This window comes from Cheilinus undulatus, linkage group 18 (genome assembly GCF_018320785.1).
Source record: "Cheilinus undulatus linkage group 18, ASM1832078v1, whole genome shotgun sequence".
NCBI classification, from domain to species: Eukaryota; Metazoa; Chordata; class Actinopteri; order Labriformes; family Labridae; genus Cheilinus; species Cheilinus undulatus.
In genome coordinates this window covers 39,058,193-39,074,397 of record NC_054882.1, presented here as the reverse complement: position 1 = coordinate 39,074,397, position 16,205 = coordinate 39,058,193, and the positions used below count along the sequence as shown (strand labels likewise).

At 39.5% G+C, this 16,205-nt stretch overlaps 1 protein-coding gene across 1 annotated transcript in view; it reads right to left on the bottom strand.

Moving 5' to 3' along the window:
• Window positions 1-16,205, bottom strand: part of myt1lb (myelin transcription factor 1-like, b) — a 251,762-nt gene that overhangs the window by 38,759 nt on the left and 196,798 nt on the right. Inside the window, exons 10-12 of the mRNA XM_041812908.1 lie at window positions 12,660-12,886; window positions 9,229-9,518; window positions 765-992 (exon numbers count right to left, since the gene is read on the bottom strand). Coding sequence (XP_041668842.1) covers window positions 765-992; window positions 9,229-9,518; window positions 12,660-12,886 — 745 coding nt within the window. The remainder of the gene's footprint in view (window positions 1-764; window positions 993-9,228; window positions 9,519-12,659; window positions 12,887-16,205) is intronic.

The following is a 16,205-nucleotide window of genomic DNA, read 5'->3' as shown; positions in this document are numbered from 1 at the left end:
TGTGAAACCTTTCACATTTTTTCTTTTTTGGATTTTGGTAGAAGGTTAAATAAACATTTCAGTTCCAAAAAATGGGAATTCTCTGGCTAATATTTGAGTTATCAGGCTTTAAGGGGTTAACATAAATCAATATTTTTTCTACAGCTTCAGTCCTGTTGATAAAAATAGATTATATTTAATCATTTAAATGGATGGAACCCTTTAATTGCTAGTTTGCATACCAAATGCGGCAGATTAAAATATTAAAAACCACAAAAAATGCTTAATTTCATCATATTTTTCTCTAGATAAGATGTTTTCATGGATAGACACATCATTGATAATCATTGCAAAACTGATTTTGATGCATTTTTTACAGTGTCTGATAGAAAGAGAACACTTTTGTTATGTTAAGTGGCACAACTGTCATAATCCAAAAACTGCCATAAAATTAATATAAATCTTTTTTTGTTTGTTTTTACTTAAAAAGACTCAGATCATTTAACCAGCTTCAGTTCTTTATTAAAACAAATCTTCAATAATGTTTTTGCATTTTAACCCCATAAATGCCAATCCAGGGGCCAAAACCCACCATTGCATCTGATTTGATTTGATCTGATTTGGTGTAATTTTGACACAAGTTAAAGTACAAATGTACCCAAAACCATACCATAGATTTCTGAGAATTAGAGAACCAAATGATTAGGTTTAGGCAGTGTTTCAGTGTCCCAACTTGGATAAAAGCTATATAACACCATATCTAACTTATTCTGTTCCCCCTTTACCTCTTTCTCGTCCTCGTCTATGTGTTTGATCTTGGTGTAGTCTACAGGCAGGTCCCAGCAGTCGGCAGCGTCCCCAATGCCGTAGCAGCGGGAGCCCAGCAGGGCGGCTTGCCTCTGGGGGGACATGGGCTCTAGAGGGGTGAGCACCGAGTCCCCACCGCCGCTGCACAGACGCTTGCTCATACTCAGGTCCAACGTACCGTTCTCATCAACATCTAGACCCGGGCTCTGGAAGGTGTGTGTGTGGATGTGGTGCATGTGAGTGTGTGTGTGTATGTGTGTGTGGGGGTAAAGATGCGTGTGTGCGTGTTGAGTCAGTAATGATGATCATGAGGAAGGGTAAAAGGATGCACAGAACATAAGGAGGCAGGGATGGAGAGAAAGGGATAAAAGGGAGAGAGAGTTTCTGATTAAATAGCAGTCAAACATTTTCACACTCTCGGATCAGAGCTGGGCAAAACAGTCGCTCACTACACGGTGAATACTAAAGAAGTACATGAAAAGTGCTCAGAGTTTCTTTTGTTCCTCCAGTGATGTGCTCACTTTTTAGATGTCTGCAAAGATGGATCGAAATCAAATAACTGAGAAATACTCCCATTTATCTTTTGCCCAAGTCTGACTATGAGGAAACATCAGACACTTGTAAAGTACAGTAACAATGTGAGAGGGTCAGACAAGACCAGCTCGTTAGGGAGGGGCCAATCTGATCATGGCACTGAATATCAGTTGGGTATCGGAGACAGTGGGCCGACCCATGAGGCTGATCTATGCATCTCATTTTTTTTTTATTTCATAGTTTTGTTTTGCGCTTTTTTTGCTAAATAGACTACAGACCATACCAGCTATCACAGGGAGTTTTAAACAACACAAGACAGAACAAACTGGAACCATCACCACTGCTAGTATAGAATAATAAATAAGACAAACTTAGAAATATGCATCTGGGACTTCTTGTTGCTTTTTAACCATTTAACTGAACCTGTACCGGACTGTGACCCCAAGGTACGAACCAAACAGTGACCTCTGTGAACTGTTAGACCTCTAGTATTAGGACAGATCGGCATCAATAGACACCAAAAGCCAAGGTATCGGATCCGTATCAGAGCTCAATATGATGGATCGGTGCATCGCTAAAGGTCATCAATGCTCAAGGACGAGTGCCTGCCTCCGCCTGCCTCTCCTTTCTCTCTCTTTCCCTCCATCCCGCTCTGGTCTCTTCTCTGTTCTGTGCAGTCAGAAGGGTGTATGTGCATGACTTTGTGTTGTGTACGTGTGAGACTAATGTGAGTGGACATCACAGAGGGGGCAGGGGGCTGTGGGTTAGGGGTGGGGTTGATAAGCGGCAGGCTGCTGCAAACCCAAAAATAGAGGCAGAACTGTTCTGTGTTCTGGGTGAAAGTGGGCCACATCCACCAACACTGCACAGTGGATCTATATATCTCTGCATGCATGCCTTTCCTTTCATCTAGAATGGACTGCATACACCAAAAGAGTCACTATCCCATAAGGATTATGTTTTGTTCGGCATGAGGATGTGTTTGTGTCCTTGCTCTCATTAACATCCCTCCCGCTTCTCATCGCCCCGTTCCTCCTCCTCCTCCTCCTCCTCCTCCTCCTCCCCTGCATCCTTCTCACTGCCTTTGCTCCCTTTCATGAGAAGGAAAGCCCGCTCTAATGCTGATTCCAGCCGACAGTGTCCCTAGGGGTGGATTCTCCTGGTGTCTGAAGCCAAAACCTCTGTGACGCACATTGACTCAAACGCACAGGGTGAAAGATTTGGAACTGGGCGTGAATACTGCAACAACTGTGGATTAAATGTGGTCAAAAAAGGATGCTAAAAACACTTTTAATTCTGGGACATTAGCATTCGGAGGGAAATCGCACATTTAATTATTAAAGGTGCTTTGAAAAGTGTTTTCAGTGTACACAATGATTGGCTGCTAAATGTAACGACTGTCCTTTTATGTTGATTTTTGACGGCAGTATGTCACTTTTTCTTCTTTCTTGGTCCTGGGGACGCTCCAATTTTTAGGGGCTCCAAGGAAAAATGTCTGGGAAACACTGCATTAAAAGGATATTTCTGGATTTTTGAAGTTGGGTGGTGTGAGGTGCTTGGCTATAGTAATGGCTTTAGTCTCCAGTGATTTCTGTGAAAGAAGGGTTTTTAAAGAGAAATAAAGTGCTTTGTATGTGTTCGACACAGTGTACAGGCGAGCCAACACATTTCCTTGGCCCATTTTTATGTAAACTAGTTAAACTACACAGATAAACCGATCCCATCTACAGCCATTAAGCCGCAGATCTCTCTGAGCTCGTAATAACCACAGGATCAACTTTCACAGAAATCACTGGAGGCTAATGCCACTACTATAGCCAAGCACCTCATACCACCCAACTTCAAAAAATCCAGAAATATTTTTAGGCTATTTTAAGGAAATAAATGTTTTTTCTTTAAGAAAAGACTAAAATGTCAGGACTATGTGTCGACTTAAAGTAGACTAAAACTTTCAAGAGTTAAAATCTGACTAAAATGTGACAAAATCAACACTGATGACCAACTTATCACAACTGGAAACCACAAAAAAAAAAAACTCCAGCCTCTTCGAAGTAAATTACCGGTTTCTGTCAGTGGAGTCTGGTAGCTTTCAAAGAAGTTCGAAAAACATTTAGCTTAATATCAGTGGCAAAAATTTCATTGCACATACTATGTTTGGCATAGTTTTCTATCAAAGATGAAATTCCAGCCATTACAGCCTAACATGCAGCTGCAGGGTTAAACAATCTACTGGATCAAGTATAAAACTTTTGTTGTCATTTAGAACCCCTCCCCCCAAAATTATCCCATATCAAAAATATATAAATAATTCTTTAAAGCAAAAACAGCTGTTAAATAAAGGTCAGGCTGCTGAGACACTGCTCCAGTGCTTCATCCTCTGCTTCCATGACTGGTCTCCTACTTGTAATGGTGCTCCTGTTGCCCTCTCCTTGTCAGCCTTTGTATTGTTTGTCACTGTCGATTAACGTGACTCGCCCTTCATATTGAATTAACAAGGATGATATGAATACCACCTCCTTCATTAGAGACCATCACGTGTCCCTCCAGCCCCCCTTTAACCCTTGTCCTCTGTTTCCATGGGGATTCTGGGAGAAAGACCGCCACAGTCAGAGAGGTTAGGTGTTTAGTGTGTTCATATTACTTCTGCTCACCTGTTCTAGATTTCAAATAAGAACAGTTTCATGTCCTGTCTTACACTTCACTCTGATCTCAAGTGTTATAACCCCCCCCCCCCCCCCCAAATCCAGTTGGGGGTGCTGTGTTAAGTGTAAATAAAGAAAGAATGAAATGTTTTGCAAATCTCATAAGCCCATATTGATTCACACTGAAACATAAACAATATTTCAGATGTTAAAACTGAGGCATTTTACCATTCCTCAAAAATTATTAACTTATATTGAATTTGATGGCAGCAACACTTCTAAAAACATGGGGACAGTGCAACAAAAGGCTAGAAAAGTAGAGCTGGAGGAGCATTTAGCATATTAGGGAAATTGGTAACAAATCAGTAACATAGCTGGGTATAAAAGGAGCATTTTTAAGAGACAGAGTCTCACAGAAGTAAAGATGCGAACAATTTCAGAGAAATGTCCCTCAATGATAAATTGCATAGACTTTCAATATCCCGCCATGTACAGTATATAGTATCATCAACAGATTAAGAGTATCTGGAGAAATCTCTGTGCACAAGGGGCAAGGCGGAAGGTCGATATTGGATGCTTGTGATCTTTGGGCCCTCTGCATTAAGAACAGGCATGATTCTGTACTGGAAATCACTGCACTGGCTTAGGAACACTTCCAGAAACCATTGTCTACACAGTTGGGTGTGCCATCCACAAATGCTAATTAAAGCTGTGCCATGCAAAGAAGAAACCATATGTGAACACAGTTCAGAATTGCTGCCGTCTTCTCCTACAGTCCAGACCTTTCACTTATAGAAAACACGTGGCACATCATATAACAAAAAATACAGCTAAGACTGTTGAGCAGCTAGAATCCTACATCAGACAAGAATGGGACAACATTCTTCTCCCAAAACTCCAGCAACTGGCCTCCTCAATTCCAGATATTTACTCAATGTCGTCAAAAGAAGAGGGGATGCTGTACAGACACATGGTTGCAGCCATCAAATTCAAAACAAGCTAATATTTTTTTATTTTTAATGTGCGTCATTATTTTTATTTTTCCTTTAAAAAAATCACACTCTCCCTCTTAAAGCCCTTTACCGCATTGTATATATTTAAAAGTATTAAAAATGAATGAAAAAAATGTTTTTTTCAATTTTTGGTCCTCAACTCCATGTATAGCAGATGTGAATTATTTTTCATAATTTTAACCCTATAAATGCCAGTTTATTTACATAATGCCACATTTTCTGACATGAAAATGAATTATTTTCTATTTGAAAAATGCAAAGCAGATGTTTTTGTGCAGGGATTATCAGTCTTGGATATGTCAGTGAGCAGCAACACTGATTTTGACTTACTATTAAGTTTTGTGTAACAAGAAAAAAAAAAAGAAAAAAAAAATCACTCTCCCTCTTAAAGCCCTTTTAGGATATTGGATATATGTAGAAATATTAAACATGAAAGAAAAACCTTTTTTTTAAAAAAAAAAACTTTTGGTCCTTAACTCCAGTCCTCATCATGTATAGCAAATTTGACTTCATTTTCATAATTTTAATTTTTCACCACACTCTGACATCCATAGAAAACACCCAAACTAGTTTTAGTTGAAATAATTAATTCCACTGGCCTACAGTCACTTATATATCCTATCAGTTCAAACAAGGTCATTATCTCCCACAATGCCTCTCTGCAAACATTGAAAAATGGCAAAATCTGGCTGCATTTTTTTGGTGTGCAAATATTTTTACCTATGAATGACTGAATGACAGAGGACTTAACAGGGTTTCTTATTTCTGTATTGCAGTGGCAGTAGAATGAAAATAAGTGGTTTTAATGGTAGTCAATGTGGTGTAAAAGGGCTTTAGGAGGGAGCGTGTGAGTTTATTGTCTACACAGTGGAAAATTCTGTTTACGTATGGATAATGAAATTTCAGAAATTCATCAAAAAATTAACATCTTTGTCAACTATCATCATCTTAGCATGATAACTGCCAAAGTAAGAGCAAAATATACAATCAAAAAGCTGTAAAAGGGCTCTAGGGCGGCCTGAGGGTTAAACGTTAAAATGTCTCAGTCTCAAAATCTGATACGTTATTTATGTTCTACTATGAATAAATGAATAAATATGAGATTCTGTTTTTATTTACATTTTGCAAACCCACCTTCACTTTTTTACGAATTGGAGTTGTAGATTAAAAATGCACTATTTACTTTGCTATAAAGGTGAATATGGGCCTGGATAAGCTAATGCATATATATTTTTAGTGTGCAAATCTTCAGTAATTTAACTGATTAAAATGTCTTGATCTCCAGAGCATACACTTCCAATGTATCACAGATAAAATCCTGGAAAACTGAAATGCTCTTAAAGACATTTCTATACTAAACACAGAAGAAGCCTGACTATGCTTATAATTTTTTTACTTTAAATACAGTCAGTTCTTTCATTCTTTCAGTCAGCCAGGCTTCCAAAAACCTCAAAGAGCCGACTCAGAGAAAGAGAAAGAGGCAGAAAGACAGGCTGAAAACAAGGAGGAGAGAATATATACGAGTGAGCGTGTGAAGTTTCATTCAAACGTAAAAAAAGGAACAGTGTGTGCCACGAGGTGAGGTGTTGAGATGAAAGAGGAAAGAAGAAGAAATAAGGAAGAAGAAAAAACTCTCTGAAGTTTTCCCATCTTCCCATCCTGCCCTGAGAGCATCCTGCCCGTCTGGCCCGGAGCAGGAGGAGGACAGACAATGAAATGAAGAACAACCAGAGGAAGAACTGACTGCTGCAGGCGTTTGTTCCCGCCAAGTTTATTCCGTTCCACTTTTCTTTGGAAATACGTTGCTTTTGGCTTTCTTCCTTCTTACGCCTCCTTTATTCCTCCTCTTCTCTCCTCTCCTCTTCTCTCCCCTCCTTTCCTCTCCTCTTTGACAATTCAAACCTCCAACTAAAACCCCTTTCTTTGCTCCTTTTCTTTACTTTCAGTCCTATGTCCCTGGTTCTCATTCTCAGGCAGTCTCCGCTGTCAACATTAGCATTAAGCCAGCATTAGCCCTCTGCTGCGCTCTCTCTCTCTCTCTCTCTCTCTCACCCCCATTTTCCAGCTCAGCATCTCAGCTCAGATAATACAGGAACACCGTCACCTTATCTCTTCAGAAATGACACACTGGGCTCACGCCGTGTCAAACGCCGCTTCGTCCTGCTCCTATCTGATCCCCAGACGGAAAATAAAAAACTGCCCTGCTGAGCCCTGAGTGTAAGACACAGCCCCGGATCTTTAATGGAATGTGTGTTAGAGTGAGTGTGCAGCTGACGCCTCCCTATCTCTGTCAGTTTTCACTGCCCGCATTAAAATAATGAAGGACGCACAGAGATAATCTGTCAGTGGATTGGTGCGAGTGCAGCAGGAGACGGAAGTCTCACAAAGGTGAAGAGACAACATGTGAGGCTGCAGGGTCAAATCAGGTAACTTCCTTTTACTGAAACAATAAGAGCCCTGCTAGACCAAACAGAAACTTGCCTTTAAAGACTATGACATCAATCAAAATTAACAATTTCCTTACATTACGATGACCAAACATTAGATAACCATTAGATCAAGTATTTGGCCCTGTTATTTCTTATATTTTTAGCTCTCAAACAAATTTTTATATTAGAGAGATAGCCCAAGTAAAAACATAAGGCAGTTTTTAAATGATGTTTCATTCATTAAGGGAAAAAAGCAACTCAAACCTACCTGGCACTATGTGATTAAGTAAATGCCCCCTAAACCTAATAACTGGTTGTGCCAACTTTTGCAGCAACAACTGCAAGCAAGCATTTGAGATAAATGGTCTTTCATTTCGCTGTGGAGGAATTTTGTCCCACTCTTCTTTGCAAAAATGTTTGGAGAGTTTTCAAGCCTGAATGGCATGTTTAAGGTCATGCCAAAGCATATGAATTGGATTTAAGTCCAGACCTTGACTAGGCCACTCTAGACCTTCGTGTCTGTGTTAAGTCAGTCAGAGCTGGACTCGCTGGTGTGTTTGGGATCGCTGTCCTAATGCAGCGCTGGAGCTTGAGGTCACCATCCGATGGACAGATATTTTCCTTCAGGATTTCCGGTAGAGCACAGAATTCACGGTTCAATCAACAGACGTAATGGGATGCACACCTTCCAAAAAGTTCACCTTTTATCTCAGCAGTCCACAGAATATCTTCCTAAAAGTCTTGGAAATCATCAAGAGAATTTTTTTAGCAAATGGGAAACAAGTCTTTGGGTTTGTCAGCATTGTTTTTAGCCTTGGAACTCTCCCATAGATTCCATTTTTGCCCAGTCGCTTTCTTAATGTTGAATCAGGAACACTGACCTTAACTGAGTTAAGTTTCACTGTTCACTGTTCCAGGTTTTCTCTATTTGTGGATAATGGCTCTCACTGTGGCTGGCTGGAGTCCCAAAGCCTTAGAAATGGCATTGCAACCCTTTCCAGACTCATAGACGTCTATGAATTTGTTCCTCATCTGTTCTTCAATTTCTGTAGACTGTGGCATGATGTGTGGCTTTTTGAGATCTTTTAGCCAACTTCTCTCCACAGGTTCTATCTACATGATTTCTTGATTCAACAGGTTTGGCAGAAAAAGGTTGTTAATCACACTTCATTCCCCTGACAAATGAAATCAGCACTTTAAAACTTTTATAGCTGCATTTTGTATTTTCTCAGATTATCTAATATCAAAAAAGGTTTGATGATCTGAAGCATTTAAGTGGGACAAATATGCAGCAAAATAGGAATCGAGAAGGTGGCTAATTGTTTTTTTTTTTTTTCTTTTTTTCAGCACTGTATTTGTCTAATTTCCCTCGGTTTTAACTTTATTTTTTTTAACATTTTATATCTTGAAAAGATATTCCTATCTGGACTTGTCATGTGAATGTGTAAAAAGATTTTTGAATAGAAACTAGACAAGTACACTTGCTTAGATTTGGGTTTTGTAGTGCAGAATCATCAACATGTGCCATACCTCAAAAATTTCTATACAAAGTGTAGCAAAACAATACAATCTCTCTTTTTTATTCTCTTGACTGTTAAAGTACCAAAGCTTTAAGAGCTGCCAAAAGGAGAAAGAGAGAGAATACTGTCAAAAATCATAAAGAAATTGGAAAGGTTTTGGAACTAAAACTTGCATCGTGTAGGAGTTTGCCTGCAAGTTTTGGTCAGCAAAGACAAGATATCTCTTGATATTATGGCCTTTTTCACCATTGCATCAAAACATGTTTCGGGGACAACTCTTCCTCTCTTCCTCTCTCCCTCATACCTGTGAGCACAGGTCCTGCGGTTTCCCTCCCATTCCGTGCGGCATCTCTCTGCAGCGCGTGGACAGGTTGAGGATGGCCGTGGCGGCCATGTGGGCAGCCTCCATGTCGTGGCTGTAGTCGAAGCTGCTCTTGCTGCAGGTGCTGCTGGCGCTGCTGCCCCCGCCTCCTCTGCCTCCTCCTCCCATGCCCCCTCCTCCACCTCCACAGCTCAGGCTGCTGCTGCTGCTGCTGGGAGCGTAGGTGCTGGTGGTGCTGCTGGCCGAGCTCGAGTTCTTGCAGTAACGTTTGGCTGTAAGGGGCATGAAAGATATTCAAAGTGAACAGACGTCTGAGGGCTTTTAAGTTAAAAAAAAAAGCTTTATATTGATTTTTGTGCCTTAAAAGCCTGTGTGATTGTTCTTTTATATATTAAGGTGCTGAGATGTTTTTTCTGGTTTGTTTTGTTTATGTAAGGATTTCTGAAAGATGTTTTGAACTCATGTTAGAGAAGGGCTGCTTTCCCTGCTAGTTTAATAGTTTGGAGATGCATTACAAAATCTTAAAAGAGTATAATGGTATTTTAAAAAACCATATGCTACGTCTACATGTCTGGATGTGTAAATAAATAGCAAGTTCAGACTAGTTTTAGATTGTTCCAGGAGGCAGACTCAGCTGGAAGTCTCCACATTACTAGGATGGATGCAGCATAATCCCTGCAGGTGATCACAGTACATCTTATAAAAGAGCTCATCTCCAGACCACTAGACTGTTGATAAAAACAACAGAACACAAAGTGATTGATCATGGCAGCATTAAATCTTCTCTAGCTCTGTTTGGTAAAAATATTCTTACTGTAAATTAGTTTGATGGCTTTAAAATGAGGCATGTAACACTTTCTAGCTAAATGCACAGTGTGTAAAATTCCGCCACCAGGGGGCTCTCAACTAAAACAACAACTCAACATGGTGAGTGCAGACCAGCACTCCCAGACTCCAACCATCTCTGCTGTTTACTTCCTTGTTTTAAATTGAAGGCTCTGCTTTATAGAAAAGGCACCTCATAAGGCGTATTTACTAAAGAGAAAAGCGACATTGTGTTTTAATTTATGCATTTCTCATAAATGCACTTAAAAAGGCACTTCCGTTCATGCTAGGAGCGGTCCCAGAATGCACATTCGTATCCTGGGACTGTATCAAGCGTGAATGTGGAAGTGCCTTCTGAAGTGCATTTCTCCCTCATTCTGAGGAACATACGATATTATCATGACAGTCAATATGATTTCGATTTTATATTTTACAATACAGTAAGTACTGCAATACCATATTTTGCGATATATTGCTATACTAATTTTTCAGCAGTTTAGCGGGTTTAGCATCAGTCTTGTATTTTATTGTCATGCAGCACTCCTTGCAATCCTCATGTCATGTCTATCTCATTAATGCCCTGCTAGCAGTCCTAATGTCCTTCCCTTGGTTCTGCCATGTTTGTTGTACTGACTTTCTTCTGCTCTTTGAGCATCACATGTGCAGACCTCACTGGACAGACAACTGTCGAAATAATTGATTTTATTTTTCCATTATCATAGACTTCAGTTCATATTACCAATTAATTTGAAAATATGGATACTTGGCAGACATGAATCGATACAATACTGCCACACAAAATATTGCGATACTATGCTGTATTGATTTTTTCTCCCAACCCTACTGAGAAGGAGGCTGGAGGTGAGGAACACTGATCTTAACTCAGTGGAAATGCCAAGTGTGGGGGGTTTCTGTGTTACAGAGTTGAGTTTAGGCAATCAAACTTGCAACTCATGGCAGCTACCATGACAAGACCTATCTTGTTTCAATCACAAAAATTAAGAATTTCTCTGTCTTTGAAAATTTTAGGAAATATTAAAGATAGTGTAAGACCTACATTAAAAAATTACAGCATAGAAATGGGCACAATTCAAATTAATACAGTTATTTCTGTGCAGAAATTCTATGTACATATTGTATCTTTAATAGAGCTTGTTACCCCTTAAAAAAAGTCATATCTCTGAGGAAATCCTGGCTAGAAAGTTGTCAGACATAATGCCAAAAAAGCTCAAAAGATGGCATAAACATCAACATTTACAGTGAAGAATGTATGCATTAGCTGGCAATGTGATCTCGTAAAACCTGCAGTTTTTTTCCTTAACATGTAGACCAGGGGTCATCCAGTACATCTGCACAAGGGCCAGATTTAGTCTCGACAGAAATTCTGGGGGCTTTCAAATACACAAAAATTAAATAAATATTTTGGTCTGACTGAAATAGTATTGTAGTATTTGTATTTTCTTTCAAAACACAGGACATTTTTAGTCATTACCAGTGAGATCGATCCCTATTATCTATAATGCAGCAGGCCACAAGGAGACAGGCCTGACAACAGAATTGGCTGGGCCACTGAAAATCCCAGAGAATGTGCCCTCCTCAATTGTGATTTAGTACTTCTTTTTTAAAACTTTTAACCCCTTGTTGCCTCTTTAACCCCATTTTTGCAAGATTTCAACCCCTTTTGAACCACTTTTCCTGCATATTTTATCCTCTGCGCCACTCTTCTATCAATTTTTAACCCCTTTTCATTCATTTTTTTGCACTATTTCTTTTGTCATTTGTAAACAGTTTTTGATACATTTAGCCCCTTTCTTCCTCTTTCACCAATTTTTGCCACATTTTTAAAACTTTTCTGCCAATTTTTGTCCCATTTTGCCACTTATCGCCCATTTTTGCTACTCTCTAAACATTTTCCACCACTTAATCAGGCCATTTTTGCCTCTTTTTTAAATATCTACTAATTATGACAGTAAATTTCAGTTAAAACTGTTAAAATGTTAAGCCATTCTAAAACTATTTCAATATTAATTATTTGTGGGATTGATTTAACAGCTGCAGACATTTAAAGCCAAAGGATACTCTTAAAACCACAACATCTCCTTTCGTCCTTTTCTGAATTTAATGGTCTTTAGGAGGCCGAACAGGTAGCTGATATGGCCCCCCGGGCCGCCAGTTGATGATCAGTGCTGAAGACATTGCATCTAGTCTAAATATAAGTTTATTACAGTCTTAATAAAAGGTTAGGACTACAAACTGTCTACTGGAGCCAGTCTCAACAGTTTGAGCTTACAAACCACAACCTGAGGCCAAAAAAAAAAAAAAAAAAAATCAAACCGTCTCTTTCAAGGTTATCAGAGTTGATAGTTAAATGTCTTTTCAAAATTATAAATAATATCATTATTGGAGGACTGTACGATGTATTCCTCGTACTCCTAAATGTTTAGCTATGCAACAGCTCCAGAAAGTCTTTTATGAGTGAACTAAATCAACAAAAAATATTAAAACTGTAAATTCAGCTGTGGAGAGATGAAAAACGCTGCAAGATGGTCTAGAGAAAATGAAAATGTAATCTCACTGTGAAAAATTACCGTCATATCCTTTGGGCGAGGTGTCTCTTTGTCCGTGAACTTTGGGTGCGATGGCCCGTTTCCCGTACACTTGGTGGTTGTTGCTGCCGTCGAAGGCGCTGTAGTCGAAGCTGGTCTTGGAGTACTTCTCCAGCTCCTTGGCCAGGTTGGAGCGGGGCGTGCTGGTGGAAACATTGTTCTTGTAACCATACTGAGGATAGTCCAGTTGTTTGACAAAGCACATAGGCCTGGAAAATAAATGACGAGGGGGTGGAAGTTGGACCGAGGCACTCAACATTGCCCAGGGGAAGGAGAGGGAGCTGAAGTTTTGGTTAAAAAAAAATGGGCAGGTGCAAAGAGAAGGGGCGGACTGGTACGGAACACATCCAGGGTTAGAATATGGAGGATGATGCTGACGATGGTGGGATGATTTAAGGTTTGAAATGTCCTTTTTCACACAGTTGCAAGTTTTCTTCCTCTTGCCTCTCAAAAGAATCTAGACACAAGTGCTTTTTCAATGCTTGGTTTGTAAATATAGTAAAAATTGAATTTTTCATCACACTTGCATCCTCCCTTGTATGCTTTTTTAAATTCGATTTGAATGTATATCTTCAATCTGAGACCTGGAAGAAATGAAATGGAAGATCTTGTGCTGTGGATGTTCAGTAAGCTATAAAAAACAAGATTACTTATGACTTTTCATCACAGATTTGTCATGAAAATCAAAGGACTTCTCATTCAAAAAGCTCTGCCGTTGCGATGACAAATGAGGCCAATTTTGTTAAAATCTAATAAAGTGATTTGCCTTCAACAGTGAGCGCAGACATGAACATGCAGTCTCTTGGAAGTACTCTCAGGGGACAGAAGAACATCAACATGAAACAAAAAGAGGACCTTGGAAATCTCATAAGCTTTAGAGAATGAAGGACGCAAAATGACAGAATGTTCCAGTATGACTGACAAACATCTCTCCATCCAAGGTTTGCATAAAACTACATTAGGTATACCTAGAAAATCAAATGTGAATGTCTATTCAGTAAAAAAACAACAGCTCAAAGTACAAAACTGTAGAATTTCTAAGGACCCCCACCTTTACTTTTTCACACCTAACAACATGTCATTGTGATGAAATATTTACCTCTCTGCTCTGTGTATCTGCACTTTTATTTTAAAGGTAGAGACACTTGGGTGGTGCTTTGAATCAACACTGTCAAGTGATTAGACCAATACTTTTGCCTCTGATAGGGACACATAGATATGGACATGCACTCAACTTTGGAAAAATGAGCCTTTTTGTTTAAGAAAAAGGAAAGAAAATCAAGACAATTATTTTTGACACACTCCTGGTACCTTGTCATCTCCCTCATTCCCTAATCTCTGTCTTCATGAGCAACAAAGGGGGATAAAAACAAGATAAGAGGATGATAAGAACAGGATGTTGCAACACATGGTATTGCACTGAACAGATTTAGACTTTCACTTAGTGTGAAAATTAGGGACTAGTCCACAGTTTTTAAAGTTTTTTTTTTTTTTATTGTTTATGTCTGTTTTTCATGACCTTTGACATTTCATGTATCCTCTATGATAGTGGTTCTCAACTGCTGGGTGGGGACCCAAAAGTGGGTCGCAAACCCTTTTTAGTGGGTCGTGGTTGGGTGCCTGGGAAAAAAAATGTGCCAAATTGTCTATGAGACTCGATAAACCATGCGTGTTATGTCCTGTTTCATTGTTCTGTTACACCTTTTTTACTGTCTTATGTCTTAGCTCTATTATCATTTTTTTATCAAATACATCTGATTGACCAAAAATCTGCAAAATTTTAATTGCAACTCTTCTTGAAGAGTTGATGGTGGGTTCCGTGATCCAACCGGTTCAAAACCACAGCTCTGTGAAATGTCACTTGATTGTGTTTTACAAACTGCACGTGGCTGATATTTCCCAGGGATGCAAACCCCAAAATTCCACGTACTCCATTAGAGCAGTGATCTGCACATAAAGGACACTGCAGAGCAAGTAGAGATGTTCTGATACCAATTTTTCCTTCCTGATACCGATTCCGATACCATGGTGCTGGGTATCGGCTGATACTGAGTACCAATCTGATACTGGTGTGAACTTTCTGGACTGACTGTGCAGACTGGCAAATTATTTTAGACCTATATTTGATGCAGAACATAGCTCAACAAACAGAATCATAATGTACAGCATCTCTGTGACTCTAAAGTTGGTTTTCTGCTGATGACTAAGTTTTACTGCTAAATATTAAAATGACAGTAATACAGGGGGCTGCATCACAGGCTCTCTCTATCTCTCTCCATTATGCTCTATTCAGGCAGCATGACATGATTACAGAACAGCCTGCCATTGGCTGACAGACTCTCAAAAAGGCTAAACAATATGACGTTAGCAATTGAGCTAGCAGTAATATATAGTAAATAAATTGGATTAAGACGGATAAAAAGATGTTCAGTGTCGGGTTTACTTGTGTGGATTTAATCATTAATGTCCCAAAAGATCCCATGAGTTCCAGGCTGACTGAAAATGCTGCCGCATGGGATTCTAAGGCATCAAAAGCGTCAATGGGACGGCACAACGGCTAGCTTCAAGAGGGAGAAACAAGAAAGAGGCAATGGTTTATGGTTCGAAAGTTATTTAATTTCTGATAAACTGCGCTAACAATTAGCATGGCTAAACAAAGCAAAATATAAAGATCATCCAACCTGCATTTTAAGCAGTATCAGACGTATTTCCGATACTGGTATCAGAATCGGAACAACTCTACTTTCTAGTCAATCTGTGCAGTTCCACTGTGAGCTCTCTGACAGATCGCAGAAATGACACTGCTCTTGAGATATGTGCCAGATCTATTTTGGGCACAGGCTGCTGCCAAAACGTGCCAGCACACAAAGCAGTTAAACCCAAACAGGAGAACATGCAACGAAAATCAATTTCAAAATACAAAACAATTACAGACTCCCAAGCGTATCTTACCACTGTATCATTATTATATCTTGTGGCTTAAGCCAAAGGTAATCATTTGTTCAGCCGGGCACAGAACACAACCCCATGGACAAAGAAAACATAACTTTTGAGGTGGAAAACGCCACATATTGTAGAAGCAAAAGAAAATCAGAATAGTATTAAGAGAACCTCGCGAAGGGCAAGTGTCATGTTGTTGTTTACACTATTCCCACGCCATACACGGTGGAGCTGCACATGGCTTGACCGGGTGAGGGCGTCATCAGAGCATGCCCAGAATGTGACACAGGTGGAGTATGTGGAATTTGAGGGTAGAATCTCCGCACTGCTGAGATTTTCTTTTGTAAGTAGAACATAAAAACAAATAATCAGCTGACCTCTTCTCAGTTAAAAATCTTTTCCTTGAATCATGAATTAGCTGTGCTTCTTAACTAATAAATACTCCATTAACCGACAATCAGCCGCTGCCATTTTAGTCCACATCACTTTTTGTCAGTGCATGTTTTGAGCAGTGAGGAATGCTTGAAGAATAGAAGAATAATTCTAACAAGTTATTAGCAATGTGTGATGGTGATGGCTGCACTTTTG